The 25,021-nt window shown below is 40.2% G+C and overlaps 1 protein-coding gene across 1 annotated transcript in view; it reads left to right on the plus strand.

Moving 5' to 3' along the window:
• Positions 1–556: 556 nt before the first annotated feature.
• LOC125885530 (copine-9-like) overlaps positions 557–25,021 on the plus strand; it is a 312,413-nt gene continuing 287,948 nt past the window's right edge. Inside the window, exon 1 of the mRNA XM_049571170.1 lies at positions 557–823. Within this exon, the coding sequence (XP_049427127.1) occupies positions 747–823 (77 nt within the window). The 5' untranslated portion in view covers positions 557–746. The remainder of the gene's footprint in view (positions 824–25,021) is intronic.

Consider the following 25,021-nt stretch of genomic DNA (forward strand, 5'->3'; position numbering starts at 1 on the left):
CATCGAAGGTAAACACCCGCATAGCTTGGAACCTGACCTTTAAAAAAAGGTGTTTTGAACATTTTAAAATCCAAAATGGCCACCACAGAGAGTTTGAAAAAAAAAATGGAAACATTATTTTTCATATTTCCCATGTTCTAACGCTTCCAAAAATGCATAGTTTATCAACTCCCCAAGAATTGTTCATGAAAATGCATCAGGAACTGGACTAATCATCACACAATGATAACATGAAAGGTATGAAAAACATGTTGTCTCAAACCAAATTCTACATTCTTTAAAATTATTGTGATATTTGTGAACTGCAGTAACCCGGTTGAAACCCCACCCCCCCCACCACCGCGGCACTGATCACCCCCCGTACTCGGACCGCAAGTTGTGACCAGTGACAGCAGAGAAACTTGTGGAGGTCTCTGCCTCCACCTGGCGATGGATGGAGAGAAATAAAGAGGAGAGGGATCTTCTGCATCCGCTTCTCTCTCTCTCTCTCTCTCTCTCTCTCTCTCTCTCTCTCTCTCTCTCCATGAATGAAAGCCTCATCCTCAGGTATGCCTCTTAACCCTCAACTGCGCTCCAGCGACCGTCAGCAGCAACAACTACTACAACCGGAGCCGGCCGCTTCACTCTCCCTGTCTCACTCTCGGGTGGATGGAACAAAACACATTTCAGCCACAGGAAAACTAGTGCTGTAATACAAGTGACAACTTCACCGATTCAGAAGAAGTGATTTAAAACAAAGCTGGGCCATGGCGACAATAGGAGATTTCGACCCACTCAACTCCACCGTACCTGCGACAAAGATTGAAATCACCGTGTCCTGCAGGTAAGCACCGCCAACATGTTTCCACAGTAGGCTGTCAAAAGCGTTCATCTTTTCACAGTCACATATTGACACATTCTGGATGATTAAAATCAGTTTTGTCGTCATGAATTTTTGAAGGCATTGTGATATTCTTGTGCGTAGTTTCGTGTGTCTGGTCATCTTAGACTTTTCCTCGGGCTTTTCATCAGTATAGTGTGTCTTTAACGTACACGGAGCAACTCTTTTTTTTTTTTTCCTAAGAAGGAATTTGCATGTGCTGTGGGTGTAGAAGTGCGTGGGGGGTGCAGTAACCAACAGTACCAGGATTTATTCTGAGTGCCTTGGAGAGCTTCGGAGAGCGCAACTCTGAGATCACATGAGTGCGTGGATATTAAATGTGCCAACTGACAATGAAGAGAAGACACAGAGAGGGAGCTGTGATTGTGGTTTGAACAATGGTTATTTTTATAAAGCCTGAAGAGAAGAGAAAAGAATGGATAGTAATAATTTAACATTATTATAACTCATTTCATGAGCAGGATCTAATATTAGCATGGAAAGTGTATGTCAGCAGCACTGTTAGCACTCAAAAAAGTACCAACAACCTAGGTTTTTAACCCTTTAACGCACTGCTCAACTGTTTGGTAGAGCACATTTTGAGTCACTGTATCTTACTGAAAAATGTGTTGAATTAATTCAACCTGATTGAGATGTCTCTATCATTGGGCTAGGTATGTTATGCTAAAAAAAAATCCACTAGATGTCGCTCTGTCTTTAAATAGTCTGCCTTTTCAGTAAGCCCCCTGTTAGTATGTATTTTTACATATTCACTGGCCAATGGATACTTGGATACCCTGAGGATCATGTTCTAATTTTAGTTGGCTGAAGGCCAAGTTAAATTTGGCACAGTGCCATGTAGGTAACAGCACACATGATACCATAGAATATAAGCTGTGTCCCCCCCATTGTGTATGTACCAATCACTTAGCTTCGCGTGTGGCAAATGTTGATCCGAGCTCGTAATAATGGTGCATCCTTTTCATTCTTCAGATCATCACAGAAACACCCACTCTCACCCCCCCACCCCCCCACGCCTAGTAAAAAAGCTATTCAAGAGATGATGAGCAGGCATAGCTGTAGCTGAAGTAGCCACATGTCCCGCCTGCTAGCTAAGTGACTCGCCCACCATACCTTCATGTCAGTTCATGATCTGCCCTCTTCGCTACTTTGCCCAGAAGCAGAAGTCACGATGAAATTGCTAAGCTAAACGATTCACTAGCTATAGAGTATTTGGTTAACAGAGAAGTTGTTAAGGTTAGGGTAAGGGTAAGGGTAATGGGAAAGGCTACATCTTATACTTATGCTAATGATAACATAGCAATTAGCTAATGTTAGCAATGAAGTAGGCTACTGCAATGGACCTTTTTCACAACAGACATTTTGACTTGTCACAACAGGAAAACCACAGGTGAAACTGATAGCATTAATGACGGCTCAGTTCCATTAAGAACGCCAGCAAGGTATTCCAGTAAGCCAGCATGCACAATACCAGCACCTCTCCTGAATGGCATGCTGCTATCATTAATGCCATTAAATAGCTACACCTGTGCTTTTCCTACGATGACACGTCAAAATGTCTGCCGTAAAAAAGGTCTATAAAAGAGAGGTGGTTAAGGTTGAGATAAGGGTAATGGGAAGGCTACATCTCGTGACTTGTGCTAATGCTAACTAAGCAATTAGCTAAGTATGAAGTATTACATTAAAACAGATGGGGTTAAGGTTAGAGTAAAGGTAATGGGAAGGGCTACATCTCGTGACTTATAAAGTGAGTCACGTCTTTTATGTATTTTGAATTGTAAAAGGGGGATTATATTGGTCTCATTATTCACTACAGTATAGCATTGGGCTCAGACAGCCTTTGAGGTGGTGAGTTTGTCTTTTACTAGTGGTGGGCATGGTTTGTAGGGGTGTCTCAGGGCTGTGGCCCAGAGGTAGAGCAGGTGGTCCACTAATCAAAAGATCTGTGGTTCAGTCCTCCACGCTGCACGTACAAGTGTCTGTGGGCAAGATACTGAACCCTTAGTTTAATCAGTGTGTGAGTGCGTGTGAATTGTTACTGAGTAGCAGGTGGCATCATGTATGGTAGTCTCGACCCCCGGTATGTGACTGTGTGTGTGACTGGGTGAATGTGACATGTAGTGTGAAAGCGCTTTGAGTGGAAGACTAGAAAAGCGATACACAAGTGCAGTCCTTTTACCATGCAGTCCATTTACAAATGGAATATGCAGCTATACATCTCAGACATGAGGGCTCTGTGTAGTGGGACTTTCAAAAGTAGGCATATTTTTTTTGACATGTTACAGTTTCAGAGGTCCTTCTGACCAGATTTATGTAACTTAATAAAACAAATAAAGGTCTAATGACAGTTAAATAATTCCTCAAAAACATGCTCTACCAAACACTTCCTTTGTCCTTTTATGGTTTAGGTAGTAAGGCTAAGCTGATGACATCAAAGTGGCTATTTGTTACAAAATAAAAAGACTTCTGATCATTCACTGTTGTTAAATGATACATTTAATGTTGTCCAATATATATATATGCTGATATAATTTAGTAAGTATGATTTTTTTTTTTCAAACCAAACAGTTGATTTGTCCTTTTATGGTAAATGTAGTAATGCTAAGATAATATAAACTTTACTTTCTTTTTTATCAAATATGAAAAGGATGAATATTCACTTGTTAATACCATATATTCAATGTTATTCCATTATATTCATTTCTAGAAGAAATCTGTGGAAATAATACTAGTACTGGTAATAACAAAATGTTGATTTTTGTTATTATTGCAACAAGTAAATAAAAAAATGCAAGAACAATTACTGTTTTCAATGTTGACATTAAAGGGTTAAAATGGTTAGGCTTTCTTAAAACAAAAAAAACCCCAACATATGTCATTATAGGACTATCTATTTTTATAATAAATCTATAAAACAGGAGACATATATATACACACACACACACACATATATATATATATATATATATATATATATATATATATATATATATGCATCAAGGACAGGTCTTTAAAGTCAAAGAATAACAGTAACAAATGAGATGCTGCAAAGGAAGCAAAGGGAAGGAGGTGATGGTGGACAGCAGGAATGTCTCCATCTTGCATAGTGTCAGATACCAAGGCTGATTCCCTCATAAAAACTCCAAAGACTGATGTTTGATTTTGTACTCAAACCTATTATTACCTCTAATAAAAGGCCCCTCAGAGGGCAAACACTTAATAAAATTAATTGCAATGTTTCCCCCCTGAAACACTTGAATATAATTTGTACTGAGTATTGCAGGGCAGTCCAAAGCTTTCTTTGGGCTTCCAAGCAGCATGTGATTACAAACCAGCACACAGTGCCATTAAAGACATTTATGCCAGATAACCAGTTTAATGATTTAATCCTAAATACCAATTAAAACCCTCGTAATATGCAGATATGCAGAGGTACAGTTAACTACAACGAATGAAGGAAAATTAGTTTATTTACATTTAAAATATTTATAAGAAGTATGTTAATGGAATACTTCACCTGCATGACCATTTGAATATCAGTTACTCACCCCGTATTACCTTGAATTTGTGAAGAAAATGGAGAATCCAAAAGAGACAAACATTTTTTTATGAACTTGAAACAACTGAGGGCCATCTCAAACAACACAAAACTATATCAAACATTTATTTACAAACTCTCACACAACTCATGCAGTATAACCCATGTATAATTTATCCAGTCTTATACTTACTAACGAAATGGTAAATGGTCTTGCACTTGTATAGCACTTTACTAGTCTTCCAAACACTCAAAGCACTTTATGCACTACAGATTTTCATTCACCCATTCACACACCAGTGGCCGAGGCTACCATACAAGGTGCCACCTGCTACTCAGTTTAAAGGAGAACTTCAGTCATTTTCAGAATTCATACATGTTTTTCCTTTTGTCTGAGACAGTCCAAAAATATCAGTCAACATGAACAACTCTCTTCCGAGTCTGGAAACTAGAGAGCTAAAACTCAAATTTGTGATGTCATCAAGTATACAGTCTGGAGCTGCTCCATAGACAATTAATGGTGAAAGATGGTCTACATGACTCTAAAAGCACTCAGGGAGTATTTGGGGACATTTTCGGTTTCAGGACTGAGAACACTACAATAGAATAATGCTCATTTAGGTATATAAAAGCAAACAAATATTCTGTGGATCCAAAAAATGAGTCTTCCATTCATATAAGCATCTTTAGACTTTGTACTTGACGACATCACAAGTTTGAGATTTATGTCACTGGTACCTAGCTTTGAAAGAGAGTAGTTCATGCTCACAGATACTGATTGAACTTTCCATGGAATTCTTAATTTAGGTGGTGTTCACCTTTAAACATTCACACACACTTGCACATTAATGGCACAGCCATTTGGAGCATTTTCACTAAAACATTATAATTTAAAACACGTCAGTACAAACAGTGTCATGCGTGGCTGAGCATGCTCCTCAGCCGGAGCTCATACGCATTTTTTCTCAGGTACCCCCAGGTCATGCTATTTGTGGGCAGAAGTATTTTATGTTGTAAAGTTTCAGCAAAAATCAAGCAGCAGCCATAGGGGCTGAAAAATGAAGCCAATGTGGCAGTGTCAAAAACTGCAGTTCCTCTAATGACCACTGGAGGCTGGTTCCAGAAGCCAGTCATTCCCCACTATCCCCATGCTAAAATAACTTTACAGCAGAAATAAACATGTTAATAGCCGTGTTCAAAAAGTGTTTTAAGACTCAATAGCAAATTTCAACAGTCATGACAACTATACAAGGGGTGTCATTTTTTTTTTTTTACTTACCCATTTATGTTATATTAAGGCCAAAGTTATGTCTATTAAAGGGTGGGCTGCTGCCGATAGTGTCCTTGGCTTCTCAGGCAGATCCACCCCTCGCTCCTCCACAGCTCCACTGTCTCGCCCAAATATGGTAATTTTCTGGCTCCAAAAAACCAAGATGTTGATGCTGAAATGCTGAACTCATTCCGCGAATGTTGAGCCGTTTTGCCGGCAAGCTGCGAGCGTTTAGACACACAGAGCCGAGTTGGCGAGTTGATCTGAGGTGCCTAGTTTTCCACCTTGTAGGGTAATCATATTAGCGGAACCCTTTTGGTTTAAAAAGACTGAGGTGGCCTTCCGCAAGGGGAGTGGCTGTTGAAGACTTGTGGGAGGAGCTGTTGATGGCGCTGCACATGCGACCCGCTGGCGGTGGATAAACAGGAAACAGCTGATAACAGGAATAAGCGAGCAGCTAGTAGCGAGAGGGAAACGCAAACCTGACAGACACTGTTCAGCAATGTTGAAAAAAGACTGATCAGGCTTTCCTGCAAATGTGCACTATTCCTATCTAAAAAGGGCTATTGACAATGAGCTAAAAACAGATCTTGTCGACGAGACAAGATAAAAATATTAGTGGTGTAGTGTCTGGACTATCAGACATTGAAAGCCAAGAACAACTGTGCTTGTGATTATCTTAAACTGCTGAATGAGCGTCAGGCTGGCAATCTTGGGTAAACAGTCTGTGCCAGAATATTTAGCTAGCCAACAAAAACAATCACACCTAAGCAGCATCAACCATTGGTGCGAGTTGTGAGCTGTAATTCAGCAGTAAATAATCAGCTGTGTGTGTCTAACTGTGGATGGTGGAGCTGTTGAATGGATTTGTGTAGTTTGCGGCTGCAGCGCAGGACTCCACTCAGATGTCCCAGGAAGATTTATGTTTTGATGTTGTTTGATAGGCAAGTAGGAGGCTGAGTTATCTGTGAGTGTAGATGTGCTGTAAGTAAACAGTCTGAACTCAGATCAGTTTTCTCTGACAGAGATGAAAGTTAAGTTTTAGAGGACACGAGTTAAAACCTCCAGACCAGGGGCGATTCTAGGATCAGAGGTTTAGGGGTGCTGAGCACCCAGAGAGCTGCCCAGCCAGGCAAGATAAATTTCACTGTTTTGTACATTTTAACTCAATTTCATTCCCACATTTGTGAAAGAAAAGCACAACACTTTTTTGGGAAAGTCTGTGACTAAACCATCAAATCTGATAAAGGTCATTTACTGCTGAGCCACAGCAGAAGAGGAATAGATTGGAATCATAAAAGAAACATATCGTAACCCTAATTTCTGGGGGAAGACAACTCATTTTGATACAGCACCTCCTCAACATACACATAAACAGTATGTATGTTTCTGGAGTAAACCAGCCCCCTATAGTGAGTACCAAAAATACCAAAAATGGACCTTGGACTTATTTTTTGGACTTTTATTTGAAATGCAATGCACAACATGTAACATTAACACATGAACAGAAATTAACTTTTTCAGTGTTTGTCTCTTCCTTTTTCCTTCTCGTCTGTATTATATAATACAAATACATAAATAAAAATACACTTCAAAAAAGGAAAGTGCTTGAAATCTACAAAATAATAATAATAATGAATACACACAATAGGAGTTATAATGTTACTGGGCATCCAGTCAGTTAGCTAGTCAGTAGCACCTTGGCTTTAATATTAACACATGCACATGACACAACAGCTAGCTTCTCTCATTCCAATTCAAACAGAGGACAGTGGTACTGACCACCTGTAACGTTTCCTAGCTAGAAAAAATGTCAGCTAACTCCTACCTGACAACATAAACGGTGACCTACGATTAAATGCAGCAAAAATGAGGACTGGTAATGATAATAATGTGTTGGGATTGAGTGGTAGAAGTTAAGAAATGTGCCACATATCCTGGTTTAAGCCAGGTACTTACACCACTACTGCATATCACCCACTCTGGAAGGCAACGCATTGCTCTGTGCAGATAGAGCGCTCAGAGCCCGAGTCCAGGAAAGGTGGGAGGGATGGGGTGGATCAAACCATTTTTGAGGCAAGGGGGGTGCTGCTGTATTTTTGTTGTTAAAATATTATGTTTCAACCAAGCACTGTTTGGTTTTGACACTTTTCTAGCTTGTTAAAAAAAGGACATAAAGTAAAAAAACAAATTAAAAAAATCTCGGGGGAATTTCGGGGTGCTTCAGCATCCCCCAAAATGGGCTAGAAACGCCTATGCTCCAGAGTAACATATTGCAGATTAAGAAAGAATTCAGGCTGTAATTTTTTTCTGTTTGTTTACAGTGAGATGGATAAGTTAGAATTTTCAGTGTACCTGGGTACAAACCCTAGTTGTCTCAGATTAGTTATTTGAAGTATTGAGCATACAACTGGATAAATGAGACTCAGATTCTACTGCTCGAGTTGTTTGTAAAGTCATATAGTTCTGGGTATTCAGCAACTGCTACCACCCATTTCTCCTCCTTTGTTTACCAACTGGAAACTTACCATGACCACCACAGAAGGCCCACCTCGCAAATCATGGCCACCACAGAAGGCCCACCTCGCAAATCATCAGTTTTTTCAACTCAATGAGTTCAGTGGGCTACAGCAAAAATGCCAGGTGCCTAGAGCGCAGAAACAGAGCAATACAAAAACAGCAAACAAAAAGCTTAATTCTCTTTATGAACAAATAGAAAAGCCACCTCCAGCTGCTTAAACACTTTCTGTGTGAATGGGCCTTAGTACTGCTTTAAGTTTCAATCATAAAAAGAGTGTCAGTGGTGCTGCCACTGGGACCCCTGACAGGACACCTGGCACAGAGGATTGTCAGACCTGGAATTAATGGTAAGAGTGTCCCTTCAGTCCAAGGTTCTGTCTATATGCTAATAGAGCCTGAAGTTGCTGATTGCGACAAGCTGTTCCTGGCCCTCAGTGTCCCCGGGCCCACCAGTCCAGAGGGGTTAGAAAGGGGCTGTTTCACTTCCCTGACACTGACAGAATAAGGTTGGCTCAGTGGGTCCCAGAAGGATCCTCACTGCAGATTGACTGGACATCAGCTGTGAACACAGGAGAGAGAGAGAGAGAGAGAGAGAGAGAGAGAGAGAGAGAGAGAGAGAGAATTGGGCTGACTGTACCTTTTATATCAAATTGAACAAACCTTTGGTTGCGGAGCTAAAGCTGTGAGGAACATGTTGTTCAATCCCAGTGACCCCAACAGGCCTGTCTTAGTGTATTTATTATTTTTAATGATAGCTGCATCCATTTAGGTGGGTCAGGTCCAGCCCTCTGCTGCTGTGCATGACAGCTCACTGGCTTGCTGGGATATATAAAGGCAAGGGTGTAGGCTCCTTTTCAGTATTTGGTGGCACATATATTTAGCTGTGGGTCAGGGGGTCCTCCCTCAAGAAATTTTGAGCATCAGCTTCATTATATTTTTCACCAATGTGTGCCTTTTCTGCATTAATTCATGGTCACAGTACTTCCTGCCTCAATCATGCATAGTAGATTCTTCTTTTATGGCAGATTGCGATCATTAGTTTTGAGGTTGCATATTGTCACCATCTATTTTGCGATTGTTGTGTCTATGTATAGCATAAATCCTCTATTTAAAATACTGTATTTGTCTAAATGTGATAGACAACACTATGAAATGTGATTCTGTTTTGGAGCCCTCGTCTGTATGGCTTAGAACTAAAATCCTTAAAGGAGCAGTGTGTAGGATTTAGTGGCATCTAGTGGTGAGGTTACACATTGCAACCAGCTGAGTACTAGAGTCAGTGTTTGGTTTGTCTGTTCTGAGTCACTGTAGAAACATGGTGGTGCAACATGGTGGGCTCCTATAAAGATATGGAGGGTTCATTTAAAGCCAAAGAAAAGTGGCAAACTCTAAAAAAACCTACTTTACACTACCTGCTCAGCACTAAACAGCAGACAGACAAAGTTAGCCACTAGCTTATGAACACAGTGGAGCACTTAGCAGCTAAAGAAACAGATATTTTTGGAAGGAGTTGAAGGGGATCATAGACTGTAAAAAAAAAATGGACATAGCTACCACGACGTCACCTTTTTTTTTTTTTTTGTGGAGCCAGAAATGATCATATTTGGTCAAAAGGGTGGAGCTGTGGAGGAGCAACCATCTATCTATCCATCCATCCATCCATCCATCCATTTTGAACCGCTTATTTGTAGCCGGTTCACAGGGGCAGCAGGCTGTACAAAGTATTCTAGATGCCCCTCTCCGCAGGCCAGAAAAGATATATAGTCCCTCTTGAGGGTTCTAGGTCTGCCCTGGGGCCTCCCACCAGTTTGACATGCCTGGAAAACCTCTAACAGGAGGCGTCCTGATCAAATGCCCGAACCACCTCAACTGGCACCTTTCGATGTGAAGGAGCAGTGGCTCCACTGTGAGCTCTCTCCGGATGTCCGTGCTCTTCACCCTAGCTCTAAGGCTGAGCCCAGCCACCCTTCAGAGGAAACTCATTTCAGCTGCTTGTATCTGCGATCTCATTCCTACGGTCACTACCCAAAGCTCATGACCATAGGTGAGGGTTGGGATGTAGATGGACCAGTAAATCAAAAGCTTTGCCTTCTGACTCAGCTCTGTCTTCACCACAACAGTCTGGTGCGGCACCTGCATCACTGCACCACCCTACCCTCACTTGTGAACAAGACCCTGACCAAGAGATACTTAAACTCCTTCGCTCAGGGCAATAACTATCTCCCAGATGGGGGCAATCCACTGTTATAAAATTGAAACCTTAATAAAATATAAACAGGTGACTTATATAAAGATTCACCCCCTGTACAGATAAGAATAACTCTCGAGACCAAAACAGTTTTTTGTACCAGGCTGTAAACATGTTTATTTCTGCTGCAAAGTTGGGCATTTTAACATGAGGATCAGTGGGGATTGACTCTGTTTGGAGCCAGCCTCAAGTGGCCATTCAATGAACTGCAGTTTTTAGCACCTCCACACTGGTTTCATATTTCAGCCCCATTGGTTGCTGCATGGTCGAGATCAAAACAGAGCTAAAAAGAAAGACACTACTGAATGCTAAAGTCACTCTTTGTGTACATACAAAGTTGTTTGCTAACATGTTAGCTGTATCAGCTTTGCATTGTGATAAATTATTCTGCTGTGGAGCCCTGCACTGTCCAAACCAAGACTGACACCAATGTCACTTTAAGCTCTTTCTGACACATGCAATAGCACACATTCAGTGTATGTAGAAGAACACAGAACATTAATAAACATTAAATCTTGACCGATCCTGTCAGCGTGTCTTGAGATTTAAATAATTAATGAGATTATGCTGCTGTGCCATATGCATGAATGCACACAGCATCTCCCCTGATGGTGAAACACACTTATCGTCTCTGCTATGATTGGATCACTGCTGCAGATATGACTGTAATCTGTAAATTACTAATATGCAATATGCAATATGATATATTTTCACTAGCCGGCTCCTCAGTCTATTATATGCTCTGCGCATATATGGACACAATGAAAGAGAGAAGTTGAGCCCAAGTCTGACCTGAGCCCTGTCATTAAAAAAAAAAAAAGCCAGGACCCAAATTTCCCAGCAGAACATTGCATCGCAAGGATCAGTATTATTGATTTCATGTGTAAGTGTTTTTAATGTTGTGGCTGATTGGTGTACATTAAATGCAGCTCTTACACTGTAAATGCTATCACTAACACACACTGTCAAAATGTTTACTCTGAAAAAAGTCTATTCACTACTGGGGGCAGTGACAGTCCTTCATTGGCTACTTATGTCTCTTCATCATGTCCACGTCCTGCATGCATTATTTCCTGTTAATCCCTATGTAAAACACAATTTAAATCCCACATAGGGAAGACGGTCATACTGATGTTATGAAAGTCTTAAGGATTATAACTTTCAAACAGGCCCATTCATGTAAAACTGTTATTGCACAGCCATCATTCCTCCCAGCTTCTTTCATGAGGTCTGACTTCTCCTTCTGTCTCAATCCTGACAACACGAGGTGACTGGTCTATTGTCTCAGGGGACAAATGAGATTCCTGATCAAGTGTAAGCTTCTACTCAACAGTCCCATCTAGCAACATTTGGAATGACTTTCCATCCTGATGGCTGAAAGTGATTTTGCTGTGAATTAGTCATATAGAGTTCTCTAGTGACAGTGATTGGAGATGACATACATCACCAGCTGAGCCTGCTACATGAAACAAACATCTCCGATGACAGGAACAATGTTGAAGGTGGATTGTGACTCTGATGTTGAGCTGCTGCGCTGTGGTGATCTTGTTATTCCTTCTCTTCCAAACAACTGCTGCCTCCATCATCACCATCCTCCTAACTCAGCTTCTTTCATCATCCTCTGTCTGGGACGATGTGCCTGAAGTGTTTTGACAGACACTTGACATTTGGATGATTTAAAAAGTGTTTCATGTAGCCACACTGTCTCATTATTGCATGAACGTTGGTGTATTGTCAGGGGAGGTCATCTGGAGGTGAATATGTTACTTTATTTCTAAAAGGCTCTCCTGCTCTGTGACTCTGCTGCTCATACTCACTTTTTAGATCTCTAAGTAAGTCAGCTTGTTTTGTAATTTGAGGAGGATTTTGCTTGAAGGAAAAAAGAACACCCAGAATGTTCTGTATAGAATGAGTTAATGCCAGTACATATAGTATATATATATATATATATATATATATATATATATATATATATATATTAATATATATATATATTCACTTGTCCTTTGTCTCCTCTGTCAACACACATACTGGGGCATTTCTTTCGACAGCCTTTTGTTTTTCTTTATAGTTGGGTCTTTCTGGAGGCAGAGGCATCTCCACTTGATCAATACTAATGCACATCAAGCACTGTTCCAGCACTCTTATTTTGTGCCATCCAATCAATCTAAACCCCCAACCCTGTCCCCTAAAAATTCAGTTTATTTACTACTAATTGTTTTTCCTAATTACATTGTGATTGGAAACTTAATTGCTACCTGGACTTTGTACGCAAACAAGGGCTCTGTTTTAGGGAAGGAGGCGCTACACTTATGCACAAGTTGTATGGAGGAGGTTGTGGTGGCATCAGAGGACGCTGGAGCACTTGTAGTATATGAGCTGACTTTGTCATCTGGATGTGGAGGGGTGGTTGATTGCGAAATGCCTGCCATGCCTGTTTAGGCACCAAACATAGGTGTTTTGTAGGGATCTGTTGCTGTCTTTCCAGCAGGGATAGTGCCGTGAAAAGCAGTTGTTTTTCTCAGAGACAATTGACAGTTTCTCCAGCTGTGATTGTGCCACCCCAACCAGGTTTTTAAAGCCCATCATTGATTCTTGAGAACGGGGACAAAACCTTACCTATTTTTGTTTTTGATTTTTACGCCAACCTCCCAGTGATTATTTTTTTTCTAAAATAGCACACATGATAGATATCAGAGGTAAGATCTGATGCAGGTGACATCTTAAAGAGTTGACAAAAAGTTATATATTTATTCATTTCACAGCAGTTGTAGTAATGAGCCATTTTATTTTTCAAAGCTGCTAAGAGTTATTTTAATGCTAATCATTTTTAAACTATACTTCTTATTTAGTTTGGATTTAGGAGGGCTATGGAGTTCACCTGTTATGGTTGAGGCACATCTGATAGCATTATTATTTACTGAATTTATTAAAAAAAAAAAAATAGAAAGCTTACCAGAACCTGAGCAGCATTCCCACCTTTTTAGAAAGCAGGAGATGAGACAGGAGTCCATGTGACATAAGCCCCGTTTCCACCAAACAGTACAGTAAAATTCAGTTCAGTGCAGTATGCATTTTTTTACGTTTCCACTGTGAAAAGTTATGGATGATTTTTAGACTTTTAACACATTTTTAAACTGTTTAAAGTCGTGAATTCTTGTCTGGGACTAGTATGTTTTCTGGCACAGGTTAGAAAAATGAAAGCAGATTTAAATATAATTTATTTTGTACATATAAATCCTTAAAAACAATGTTTCTCCCCAGAAACAGAATTAATGTGTTGATAAGTTATAATTTTAAGCTTTTCCTTTTTGGTAGGTCATGATTTATCTGATTTATCCCAATTCTCAAGAAAGGGTGCTATCTTTTCCAAACCATATCTAAGTGTTTAAAAAAACAAAAAACAAAAACAACCTAACCACACATTAACCATAGTGTTGTTGAAACATAAAGAAGTGTAAAATTTCAGTGTATCCACTACATAATACCATACAACATAACCCTGGTTTACAGTGTCAACACTTTTTCTGGCTATTTTTTTGACATTTTACTGATATGTTCAGTATGTACATTTTAAGTAAGTAGTGATGTTAACTAAAAACTATTAGTATGAAAAGTAAATGTAAAATACATAATAGAGGACTTAAAGCCACTACAAGGAACTTTTAACTGGAAATGCAAAAGTCTCTCGTTTCTGCTGATGTGCGTGACCTACAACAGCAAATGAGACCATCGGTGTGAAGATAAGCTATTTCTATATAGTGTACATCCATACCTTTAGGAAACTGTGTCCGGGTCCGTCGCTTCCAGGACGAAATGATTTACGGCACACGTCATCTTACCTAGCTGCTTACATTTGACTAGTAGTGAAATGAAATAGTGACTATTATAAATAGGTGCAATACGCGCTAGAGCTCATGGGAAATGTAGCCTTCATTCCAGCAAAACACTACTGCTTTTGTCCACAGGGTCGCCAAAATCAACTCAAAATGAAAGTTCCTTGTAGGGGCTTTAAGGTATTTCCTGTCATGTGTTTGAGTTAACGGTAATCAGACTACCATAGTGGTGTCGGTGGTATAGAAAGTTCCAGGAACATGCGGATGTGTGGGTTTACAGTTGTAAAGCCTTTATTAGATTGCTACAGGCAGTATTAAGCCAGCTTTTATGCCTATCAGCCTCCATCAGAGCTCTGTGATGAAACAGAGGATGTGACGATGTCTTTTCTCTACACTTAACAGGCTTGTCGCTGCGTCCAAAACTGTCAGAGCGTGTAAAATAGATCAGTAATGACAGAAAATGACTCTGCTGTGTAAATACAAAAATCTGATTTGATCGCTTGACATCGGCAATACAGAGGCTCCACCTTAAAGAGCAGGTTTGAAAAATGACTCAGGTTTGGCTGCAGGGTAAGCATGCTGTATCTGTGCATGTAAACGGCACTGTCAGATGATCTGTCAGTGTGTATGTGGGTTCGACAGGCAGTCAGATAGTGTGGAAGGAAGCAGTGTTTTTCTTCTGTCTTATATAAGTGGCAGCCAGCCTGCCTGCCACCCAAACGCTGCTCCTCTAGATCCTATTAGACAAGCTAAGCGTAGCAGCCACCCTGCAGTCTGTAATGATTACCGCTGGCACAGGATTGTTTAAATGGGACAGTTGGAAATAAATGACCTCCCCTTTCATGCAAGCAAAGCACCTATTAACCCCATTAGCCTCCAACATTCATCCTTGAGTGGTGGGTTGCCATAAGTATGAATTACTGAACTAAAATGGATGTTTTAGACAAGAGAAAGAATCATTACTTAAGTGTCAGCAAAAGGCAGAGATTCTATACTTGCTAAAATTCTGGTTAATGTGTGATTCATTTTAAGGTTGGGGTCTTTTCACAATACCTAAGTACTTTTCTCTGAAATAAGGAAACTGATATTTGGGTTATTTCTTTCAACTTTCACATTCCATCCATCCATCCATCCATCCATTCATCCATCCTTCCCAGCAACATTTTCCAGCTCCTGATTTGTGATCACAAGGCATTCCCAGGCCAACTGAGATATATAATCCCTTCTGAGTGTTCTGGGTCTGCCCGGGGGGCTCCTAAGGGGGCTTCCAGAAGGCATCCTGATAACATACCCCTTTGATTGAAAAGGAGCAGTGGCTTTACTCCAAGCTCCTTCCGGATGTCTGAGCTCCTCACCCTATCTCTAAAACGGAGCCCAGCCACCCTGTGGAGGAACATCATTTTAACTGCTTGAATCTGCGATCTCATTCTTCACTACCCAAAGCTCATTACCATAGGTGATGGTTGGAAGGTAGTTGTACTGGTAAATCGAGAGCTTTGCCCTCCAGCTCAGCTCCATCTTCACCACAATCCCTAGATCACTGCTGATGTCGCACCAATCCACCTATCTATCTCACTCTTCATTTTACCATATTACCATTTTACCATTACTCCATTTTACCCTCACTCATGAACAAGACTCCCAGATACTTGAACTCCTTTGCTTGGGACAGTAACACACTCCCAATCCATAGGGAGAAAATCCACCTTCACATCACACATAGTCATTTGATGTATAATACAACAAAAAATTACCAGGATTCCTAGAATTACAAAAAAACATCCTTGAAGGTATTCTTGAGATATCGCATTCACAAGAATGGGAGGAACAGATGGATGGACAGAACTATGTACAGTTGGACAGACAGCCTAAAAACATAATGCCTCTGGCCACAGCTATTGCCAGTGTGGAGGCATAACAATACTGATCAGTGCAGCTTTCAGGCTGTTAAAGAACCCAATAGTGCCCCCAGGTTTCCATTCAGTGAGTTGTTTTTTTCAAATTACATGGTAATTATGGGTTGAAAAAATCCAACAACTCTGGTCCACTGCATGAAAGTTGTTAAAGATCAACTTTATGCCTCCACCTCCAACTTATTTATTACACCTGTGCTTTTCCTGCTGTGACAAGCCAAAAACAAAAGCCCCTGAGGATGGGCTACACAGGAGTGAGTAGATAAAAGTGTGTTCAGATATAGCAAAGTGAAATGCATAAGTGCAATAAATGCACAGAAAGTCAATGGAAAAATGTGAATGGAGGCAAAAAGACACTGAATTGCTGGTGGTTATAGGTGTGCTTGAGTCGAAGATATTTCAATTTGAGTAGAGGAGATGCAGTTACCCCAAAGTGAACTACTTCACTTTATTAGTGCCCAGAGACTGAATAAGAAAAAAAAAACAGAGAGGAAAAAAGACAAAACCACCAGAGAACCTGATAGTACAGTGGATAAGCTGTAAAAGCTGATAAACTTTGGAACCAAACACGGTAGAAAAACATTTAAGGCGTCATTTCCAACTAAGTTTAGGGTGCCCATTCAGTTAATGACACATTTGAGATCAATGGAATTCAAAAAAATGCATTTAGGTCAAGGTCAAGGTAAAAAAAATTTCCAAAACATTTCCCCCTCTTTTTTAAATTTTTTTTAATGAACGACAAAAAACATATTTCAATTACTTTTTACTCTCATGTGTTATTCAGTAATTAGTTATCATTTACTGGGATCTGTGGTTATTTTTTCCTGCTAAGCACATCGTTATCAGCAGAAGGCCCTCTAAAGCATCAGTAGCTAATCCCAGTAGCAATGTAGTCAGTAGGCAACATGATGAGTAGGCTACAGTATGCACAAGTGACGAGACAGAGAGCACTTCTGACATAAATATCCTACCAGGTAAACTGACTGACTATGTACAATTAAGAGCGATCTTAAGACTTAAGAGCACAGTTAAGAAACGTCTTTGGTAAGAAGGGTCGCTAAGATAAGAGTGTTTCCCAGATGTGTTCTTAATGCCCTTCTTAGGATCGCTCTTCAGATCGCTCTTTAAGAAGCTCTTAACAGGAGCTGGTCACGACCGCGGTGCTGAAACTAAATCAATCGATGTCAGGCAAATCAATCACACACCATTTAATCAGCGCATAAGTCACACACAGCACTGCTATTTTGCGCACTAATTCCCAGCTGCTGTCTATGTGTGTTCTAATAATTCTAATGAAAAACTAATATGATAAATATTTGTTAATGACCTATTTTCATGATGAAAACAAGACTACAACTAAATAAGAAGTAGTCTTGGTAAGAGAATCATGAGGAAATGTATTATATTTAAACTAAAAAACACAGACACCTTGCTGAGGCCGGTGCCATCTCCCACCACCTCCAGGAAGCTCCCCACTGCATAAAAACACAGCGCAGCCAGGCACTGCACCTCCAGGCTGAGGGCAGATTGCACTGGGTTGCCCTCCGGATGTGTGGAGACACTAGTTGATGAGGCGTTGTATCTCAGCTGGTACTTCATTTGGACAGCCTGGTCTGACAGCACGTTGAGTGGGCTGAAGTGCTGACACACAAATGCATTTACATATACAGTTTGGCTTCGTATATGGCGACGCTGTTGGTTAGCAGCGAGAATATGCTGTAAAGCAGCCATGGTATCTCACATGTGTGATGTGGCAATGCCTTTATATAGAGTAGCGGGTGGAGCGTCCCTTGATGAGGTTCCAGCTGAGCTCAATTATAACTGTCAGTTGCCTGATATCTGAATGTCGCAGGTTTGGAGGGTGGATGAGTTTCTGTTGTGCCCTGACGCATTTTTTGGATGCGGTAAACTATCTCATATGTGCATGCAGATGTGGGATATGTGCGGACAAATTATGATAAATGATAGTCATGATGATTCATTTTATTTGTGTGCCTGATGTACACAGCACATACAGGAACACACTTGTTATTTCTCATACTTATTTTTCTTCTTCTTATTATTTTTCTTCTGCCAGATTTCGGTGCATAACTTGTGCCACAGCTTTGAGCGCACATAGGGTCTTCATAAAACATATAGATTCAAGATTAAAAGTATTTATTGTCATATGCACAGTAAGGACACGTTTCCCTGCAGAATGAAATTCATTCTTTTCTGTCACCAATTAATGCTAAACAATATAAATCTGAAATATAAAATAGATCAAAATATATACGATGCGCACTGTTTTAATATCTCTGCGTAGGCTAATATTAATTTGCCTGACGCGGCTGGATCTGTGAGTGTTTGGTCGCTAAGAAGACTGTTAGGAGTGGGTCAGCTCGATCTTACAGCTCCTTCTTAGTGAAAGATCTTCTTAAGCTAAGAGCAAATCTGGGAAATGTGTTTTTCTTTCACGGGAGGCGTAAGAGCATTCTTAAGAAGCTCTTAGCACTAAGAGCCATCTGGGAAACGCCACCAATATAAGTATACTTGAGTAAAGCCTTAACATGCAAATACATTGAATTTGATTGTAGCCGAGAATGAGTCTGCCTAGTTAGTTAGCTAGCAAGCTTCTGTGGTTAAAAAAAAAAAGGTGGGCACTGATCAAAATAATTCTGCTAGCTAAACTAGAAGACAGTCTGGAACATGCATGAGCTGAAGTCAGTTGAATGATTGAACAGCGCATGTTCTAGAGATTTCAGCATGGTAATTTGTGTGGAGTAGGACTATAGCTGAGTTAATGGTTATAGCAAAGTAGCCAAGTTCAATACTGTGCCGCTGGCATCAAACAGGCTTGAGAGCTAATAGCTGGCATGTAAATGTAGACGTGTTATTACTGATTTCAAAGCAAGTTTCAGTATAAGAAGCATAGTAGGCCTACTGAAATATTGTAAGTAAATACATTTTTAATGATCATTATCATTACTGTTATTATGTTGGAAATAAACCATCTTTTTGCACCCTTTATCTCACTCCACATAATTTGACTTTGACCTAAATGCATTTTCTTGAATTCTGGTGATTTCAAAAGTATCATCAACTGAATGGGCACCCTAAATTTAGTTGGAAATGACACCTTAAATGTTTTTCTACTGTGTTTGGTTCCAAAGTTAAGCAAATTTGAATATTATTGGCGGCCATCTTGAATTTGACCTCTCTCAGGCCTCAGAGGTCAAATCTGACTTCCCTCCACATCTGAAAATAAACCTTATGGTATGTACTAACTATAGTAGAAACTTCGTGCTTTTTTCAAAAAGTGCACAATTTATCTGCTAATCCGCTGTACTATGATGAAGCTTTGCTAAGCTAATCTGTCACATACTTGGTTCTTGTTACAGCTAATATCTGTAATGTCAGTTAGGAAATGTCTTAACAGAGAGAGAGGGGCATGACGTGCAGTGGTGCCTCCAAGGGGTGGCTAGATAGGGCCATGCCACCCTAATGCAGTCTCTGTCCCCACCCCGACCCTCTCCCCACCCCCTTGCAATATGACTCCCCCTATATGACTATGCAGTGATGGGAATGCTCCAGCATTATCTTGTTTTTCTATACCAATGACAATACACTATTGAATTGAATTGAATTGAATTGAATTGAACCCTCTCCCCACCCCCTTGCAAAAACAGTCAAAAATAATTTGAGGCTTCTGTGTGGTGTTCTTACACTTGAGAGGGTTTGTTCCCAGTAAATGTTTTGGTTCTCACAATCAATGCACTCCTTCAAATCAACCCTTTAAAGATTGTTTTATGGAGGGTTAAGAAATATTTTGTTTATGTATATTCATTTAAAAATGTTTTGAATCAATATGTTTTGCGTTTTTTTTTTTTTAATAAAATCTGATGAAAAAGCATGTCCAATTTTTGTATTTATTTTAATGACACAATTTCAATACTTTTATCAGTTATAATGGTTTATTGTCCTACATAACCCTTAAGCTTAGGTTGTACAGTTTTTAGGAATATGAAGCATTTGAAGATAATCCAAGCAATGATATCACAATAAGCAATGTAGACACTGGCAGATTATTTCTATCGCAGAGTTTAAATGCTTAAAGATGTAAGGCGTGACTTCTTAAGAAAAAGGACAACCAGCCTATTTGAAGAACGATGAATCTCATAACTCATGTCTATACAGGTACATAACACATAACAACAGGATTGTTGTGTTGGTCTATGCACATCAGATAATTAATAACTAACTGTAAAATAAGAAACCAGAGTATATCAGTATTAGTTTTCAACAAGCATATACAGCTGTACTATCTATCAATCAATCAATCAATCAATCAATCAATCAATCAATTTTATTTATAAATCCCAATATCACAAATCACAGTTTGCCTCAGAGGGCTTTACAGCATACGACATCCCTCTGTCCTTAGGACCCTCGCAGCGGATAAGAAAAAACTCGCCAAAAAAACCCCCCTTTAACTGGGGGGGAAATAAAGTTATAGTATTATAGTATTATTCCCAAAAGTCAGTTATGGCTTTTGGTTTTGGTGTCCAAACACCAGATTTTAAGTGGCCCCATCTGGCCATCCCTGTGAAATATTTCTGGGCATGCTGCTGATGAGATGTAACAGATGAGATGCAACAGAGGTCCCTGACTAGATTTAAACCATAGACAGTTTTTCCAGTGCTATCTCTGTAAATAGCATACTAGCGTTTCCCTGACCCTTCACCTCTTCCCGGCCTTGACGTCATCTTGCGAGAGCTTTGCTTGTTGATGGATGTTGACGATATATACGAGGGCAAAGTATGCAACAGTAAATGTGCGTCTCGGAGACAATTCTAGGTATCAGTATTACATGCATAAAGACATATTAGTTATACTTACTTGATGGATAGTTGACCATTTGGTCCCTGTGGTTTTGGCCGCCTCCTCCAATTTATTTTGGGCACATGAAAAAAGGTATCCAGCACTGCCCTGTTGATCAGAGGGAGGAAATTCTCTAACATAGTTACACAGCGTTTGGTAGTTTCTGTATCATCCCAGGACACATCGAGACCATGAATATTGGGCAACAGGTCCCACTCGTTGCAACACAGACATTCTTCCTCTGGGGGCATGGAGTCACAGCAAGGAGCACCACCAGTCCTCAGAGATTCGCGTTCGTGCAGCCGCTGCTTCACCCTCGTCTGCTTGTTGGCCCCCTCTCTCTATCCTCGTCTGCTCTTCAATTTGTAGGAGCTCCTCATCCGTATACTTAGGCTCAAATAAGTACGGGTGGCCATCGTAATAAAAGGGCTCATCCTCATTCTCGAAATGGGGTAAATATGCTGCCATGATACCGATGCAGTAAAACTCTCAACTGTACTCCGGGACAACCAGCGCCACTCTGAGCGGCGCTCAGCATGGCTCCTCTGTTTTCTTCCGGCAACAAGCAAAGCTCTCGCGAGATGACGTCACAGCCGGGAGGAGGTGAAGGGTCAGGGAAACTCTTAGTATGCTATTTACAGAGATAACACTGACAATCTGAATGGGTCAGCGGCGAAAAAGGATTTTTAATGCGCACACTTATACGGGACGCATTTGCCCCCATATCTACCTCGCGGCTGCCAGCTCCCTCAATACTGAACCAATTTTAGAACGAGTTGTACCTATGAATCATATGCACACGTACACATGGGGAAATAGAGCTCAGGTTGAAAAATACCTAAGATAGCAAACACAGTTGGGTTTTGGGTCACATTTGGGTTTTGTTGGTCACACAACAACTGAAGAGATTTTCGTGGGCTCTGGGGACTTGTGATGAGTATTTTTCACATTTTATAGATTGAACAGTCAATTGATTAATTATGAAAGTAATCAGTCAATTAATCAATAATGAAAATAATCTCGTTCCTTTTATACTGTATCTCCAATAATGCTTTGGGGGAGTATAACACAATCTTTACACTGAAAGCTGAAGCACCTCGATATCTCAACTGTCAGACACCCCCTAACTGTTCATACCAGAATCACATTTCTTCATGTTGGACAGTTAGTTATTGCTCCTCTGCTCTGTTCTTATCGCACATAGAGCTCTGTCTCTGTTTGCGTGTGTGTGTGTGTATGTGTGTGTGTGTGTAAGTGTAGATGATTGACCATAATGAGATCATTTAATATACCCTGTATGTTGTTGATAATAGATTATCAGGTTGTTGTTTTTTTTGCTTGCGGAAAAAATAGACCAGATACCGAAACTATGGCTGCAGATCACGTGCTGGCCATCAAGTTTGGGGTTGGGGCATAACCAATATGAACAGTCCAACTGCTTAACATGGGCACCAAACGAAGGTGGGAAGAGCCAGCAACCCAGTGTAATATTGCCATGGAGTCAGTGAGTGGTTCTTCAGATGTTGGAAAAATGGCACCATGCTGAATTGGCAGTTAGCGGTTCCGGTGTGCAGTGTACCCATGGATGTATAGACAACTATCGCTGGCAATTTCTTAAGTTGTGAAGAGTGACTATAATTTCTGATTTAAGGTTGATTATTTGTGGGAGATAAACTCAGAGAAGGAGTGTGATTTTTGAGCTGTGTGCCATAGCCACTGCTGCAGCTCCAGCTGCTGATGATGTTGGTTACTAGGCCAGAACAGTGATCAAACTGCAATCACTAACTTTACATTGGTTTTACAACTCAAGCATGTGGTGACGTAGAAAACATTATTTCTTTGGCTTTTAAACTTTTAAAATTAAAAATATTTGTATATATTTTGAGTTTTTTGAGGATGAAGGAGTATTTGTCATTTTTCACATTGTATGGAGGTAAATGAACTGAGTACAAGGTTATATTAGTGTTTTTAGTGTTTTTCATTGTGCTGCTGTGGAGGCATTTGGGAGCTACAGTGCAGCTGTGATGGCTGCATGGTCTAGAAGGTGGTCTGATACTAAAATATGACTTCAGCTGTGCTTTGAGAGTGAAATGTTGGGTAGGTCAGTGAGCACAGGGAGGCAGGACTTCTCAGTGGGAGAATGCCAATCACAGCACGGAAGGCCTCTGATTTGACACCCAAATTTCCCTGAATTATGTCCTGAGGATCTCAAGCATAAGGACAAGCAAAAACCTCTGTCACCTAATTGAGATTAGTGTCTTACAGGTGTTAAGCTTCAAAGATGAAGCAGATTCTCTGTTCTTGGAGCGAAAGTACAGCATCAAATAAAACCCTTTATAGCTTTCAGAAGAAAGACTGCAGCCTGTTTTTTTTTTTTTTTTTGCATGCCTGATTATTGCAGTATCTTTGCAGAAAAGGTTTCATTGCCCCTTGTTTTTCATGGAAGTGAGAGCTGTTGCCTTATTGTAGTGGAACCCCTGCTAAAAAGCAACCCCTTATAAATCCCTCAATACACATGTTCACACAAAGAGAACAAATGAAAGGCAACTAAGTGGGAAATCATTGGAAAATGTAAGAAAAACACTAATTTTAGCTTTATTATTCAATGGATATATCTCATTTTCAGGGTGCTGTTGATTCAAACTCTAACATCACACACCATGTAAGATGTGTCTGCACTCATAAATAAAAGCGACACAGAAACATGCAAAAGGGATGATGGGATTAAGCAACAAAAAAGAGAGCAGACTTGGCAGCAAAGCCCAAAGGAAATGCCTCTAGTTCCCTGCAGATATACTGTATATACCAGCCAGCAGTGACACACGCTCACATTTTTAAGGCTGTTTATAACAGCAATATGGCACCAATAAACAGCTACATGGTGATCTATGGAATAAACAAATTGATTAACTGAAATATATGAATATAGTGATACTTATGTATCTGGCTTTACCAGTAATCTAACTAACAATGTAATAAATAGGCAGAGAAATACTGTATAGTCAGTACAGTACAAACACATGCACACACACATCTCCATGTAGGCCATCCTGTAAGTTGGATCAGATTGGCAAAACAAACAACAACAAAGAACAAAATTTCTGCATTAGGATATTTGAAAATAAAAGCTTTGCTGTGCAAAGAAATTAACAAGATATTCTTCATAAATAAACACAACTTCACTCATGTATCTAACGTCTCTGCACCTTATGTACGTGTGTATATATATATATATATATATACATATATATATACCACATACCACAGCAAGAGGGTTTCTGGCTCGATCCCAGGAGGGAGCCATTTTGTGCGGAGTTTGCATGCTCTCCCCGTGTCAGGGTGGGTTCTCTCCGGGCACTCCGGCTTCCTCCCACAGTCCAAAGGCATGCAGGTTGGGCATAGGTTAATTGGTGACTCTAAATTGACCATAGGTGTGAATGTGCATGTCTCTATGTGTCAGCCCTGCGATAGTCTGGCGACCTGTGTGGCCGTTATGGAAATGGATGGATGGATATATATATACAGCGGTGCCTGGACAGCGTGACGTGTGTGGTTGTGCTGCTGCCGTGGTCCCGCCAGATGCCTCCTGCTGCTGCTGCCATCATTAGTCATTAGTCATACTTCTTCTGTTATTATACACATATGATTATTGTCACACATGTATACTGCCAGGTATTAATACATACTTTCAACATATTGTACCGCAGTAACCAGAACTATAACTATAATATTATTACTTTCATTAATGTTGTTGTAAGATACTGTCATTACCTGCATCTCTCTCTCTCTCTCTCTGTGTCATATGGATTACTGTTAATTTATCATGTTGATCTGTTCTGTACGACATCTATTGCACGTCTGTCCATCCTGGAAGAGGGATCCCTCCTCAGTTGCTCTTCCTGAGGTTTCCTACCGTTTTTTTTTCCCCGTTAAAGGGGTTTTTTTGGGGAGTTTTT

This window comes from Epinephelus fuscoguttatus, linkage group LG1 (genome assembly GCF_011397635.1).
Source record: "Epinephelus fuscoguttatus linkage group LG1, E.fuscoguttatus.final_Chr_v1".
Taxonomy (NCBI): Eukaryota; Metazoa; Chordata; class Actinopteri; order Perciformes; family Serranidae; genus Epinephelus; species Epinephelus fuscoguttatus.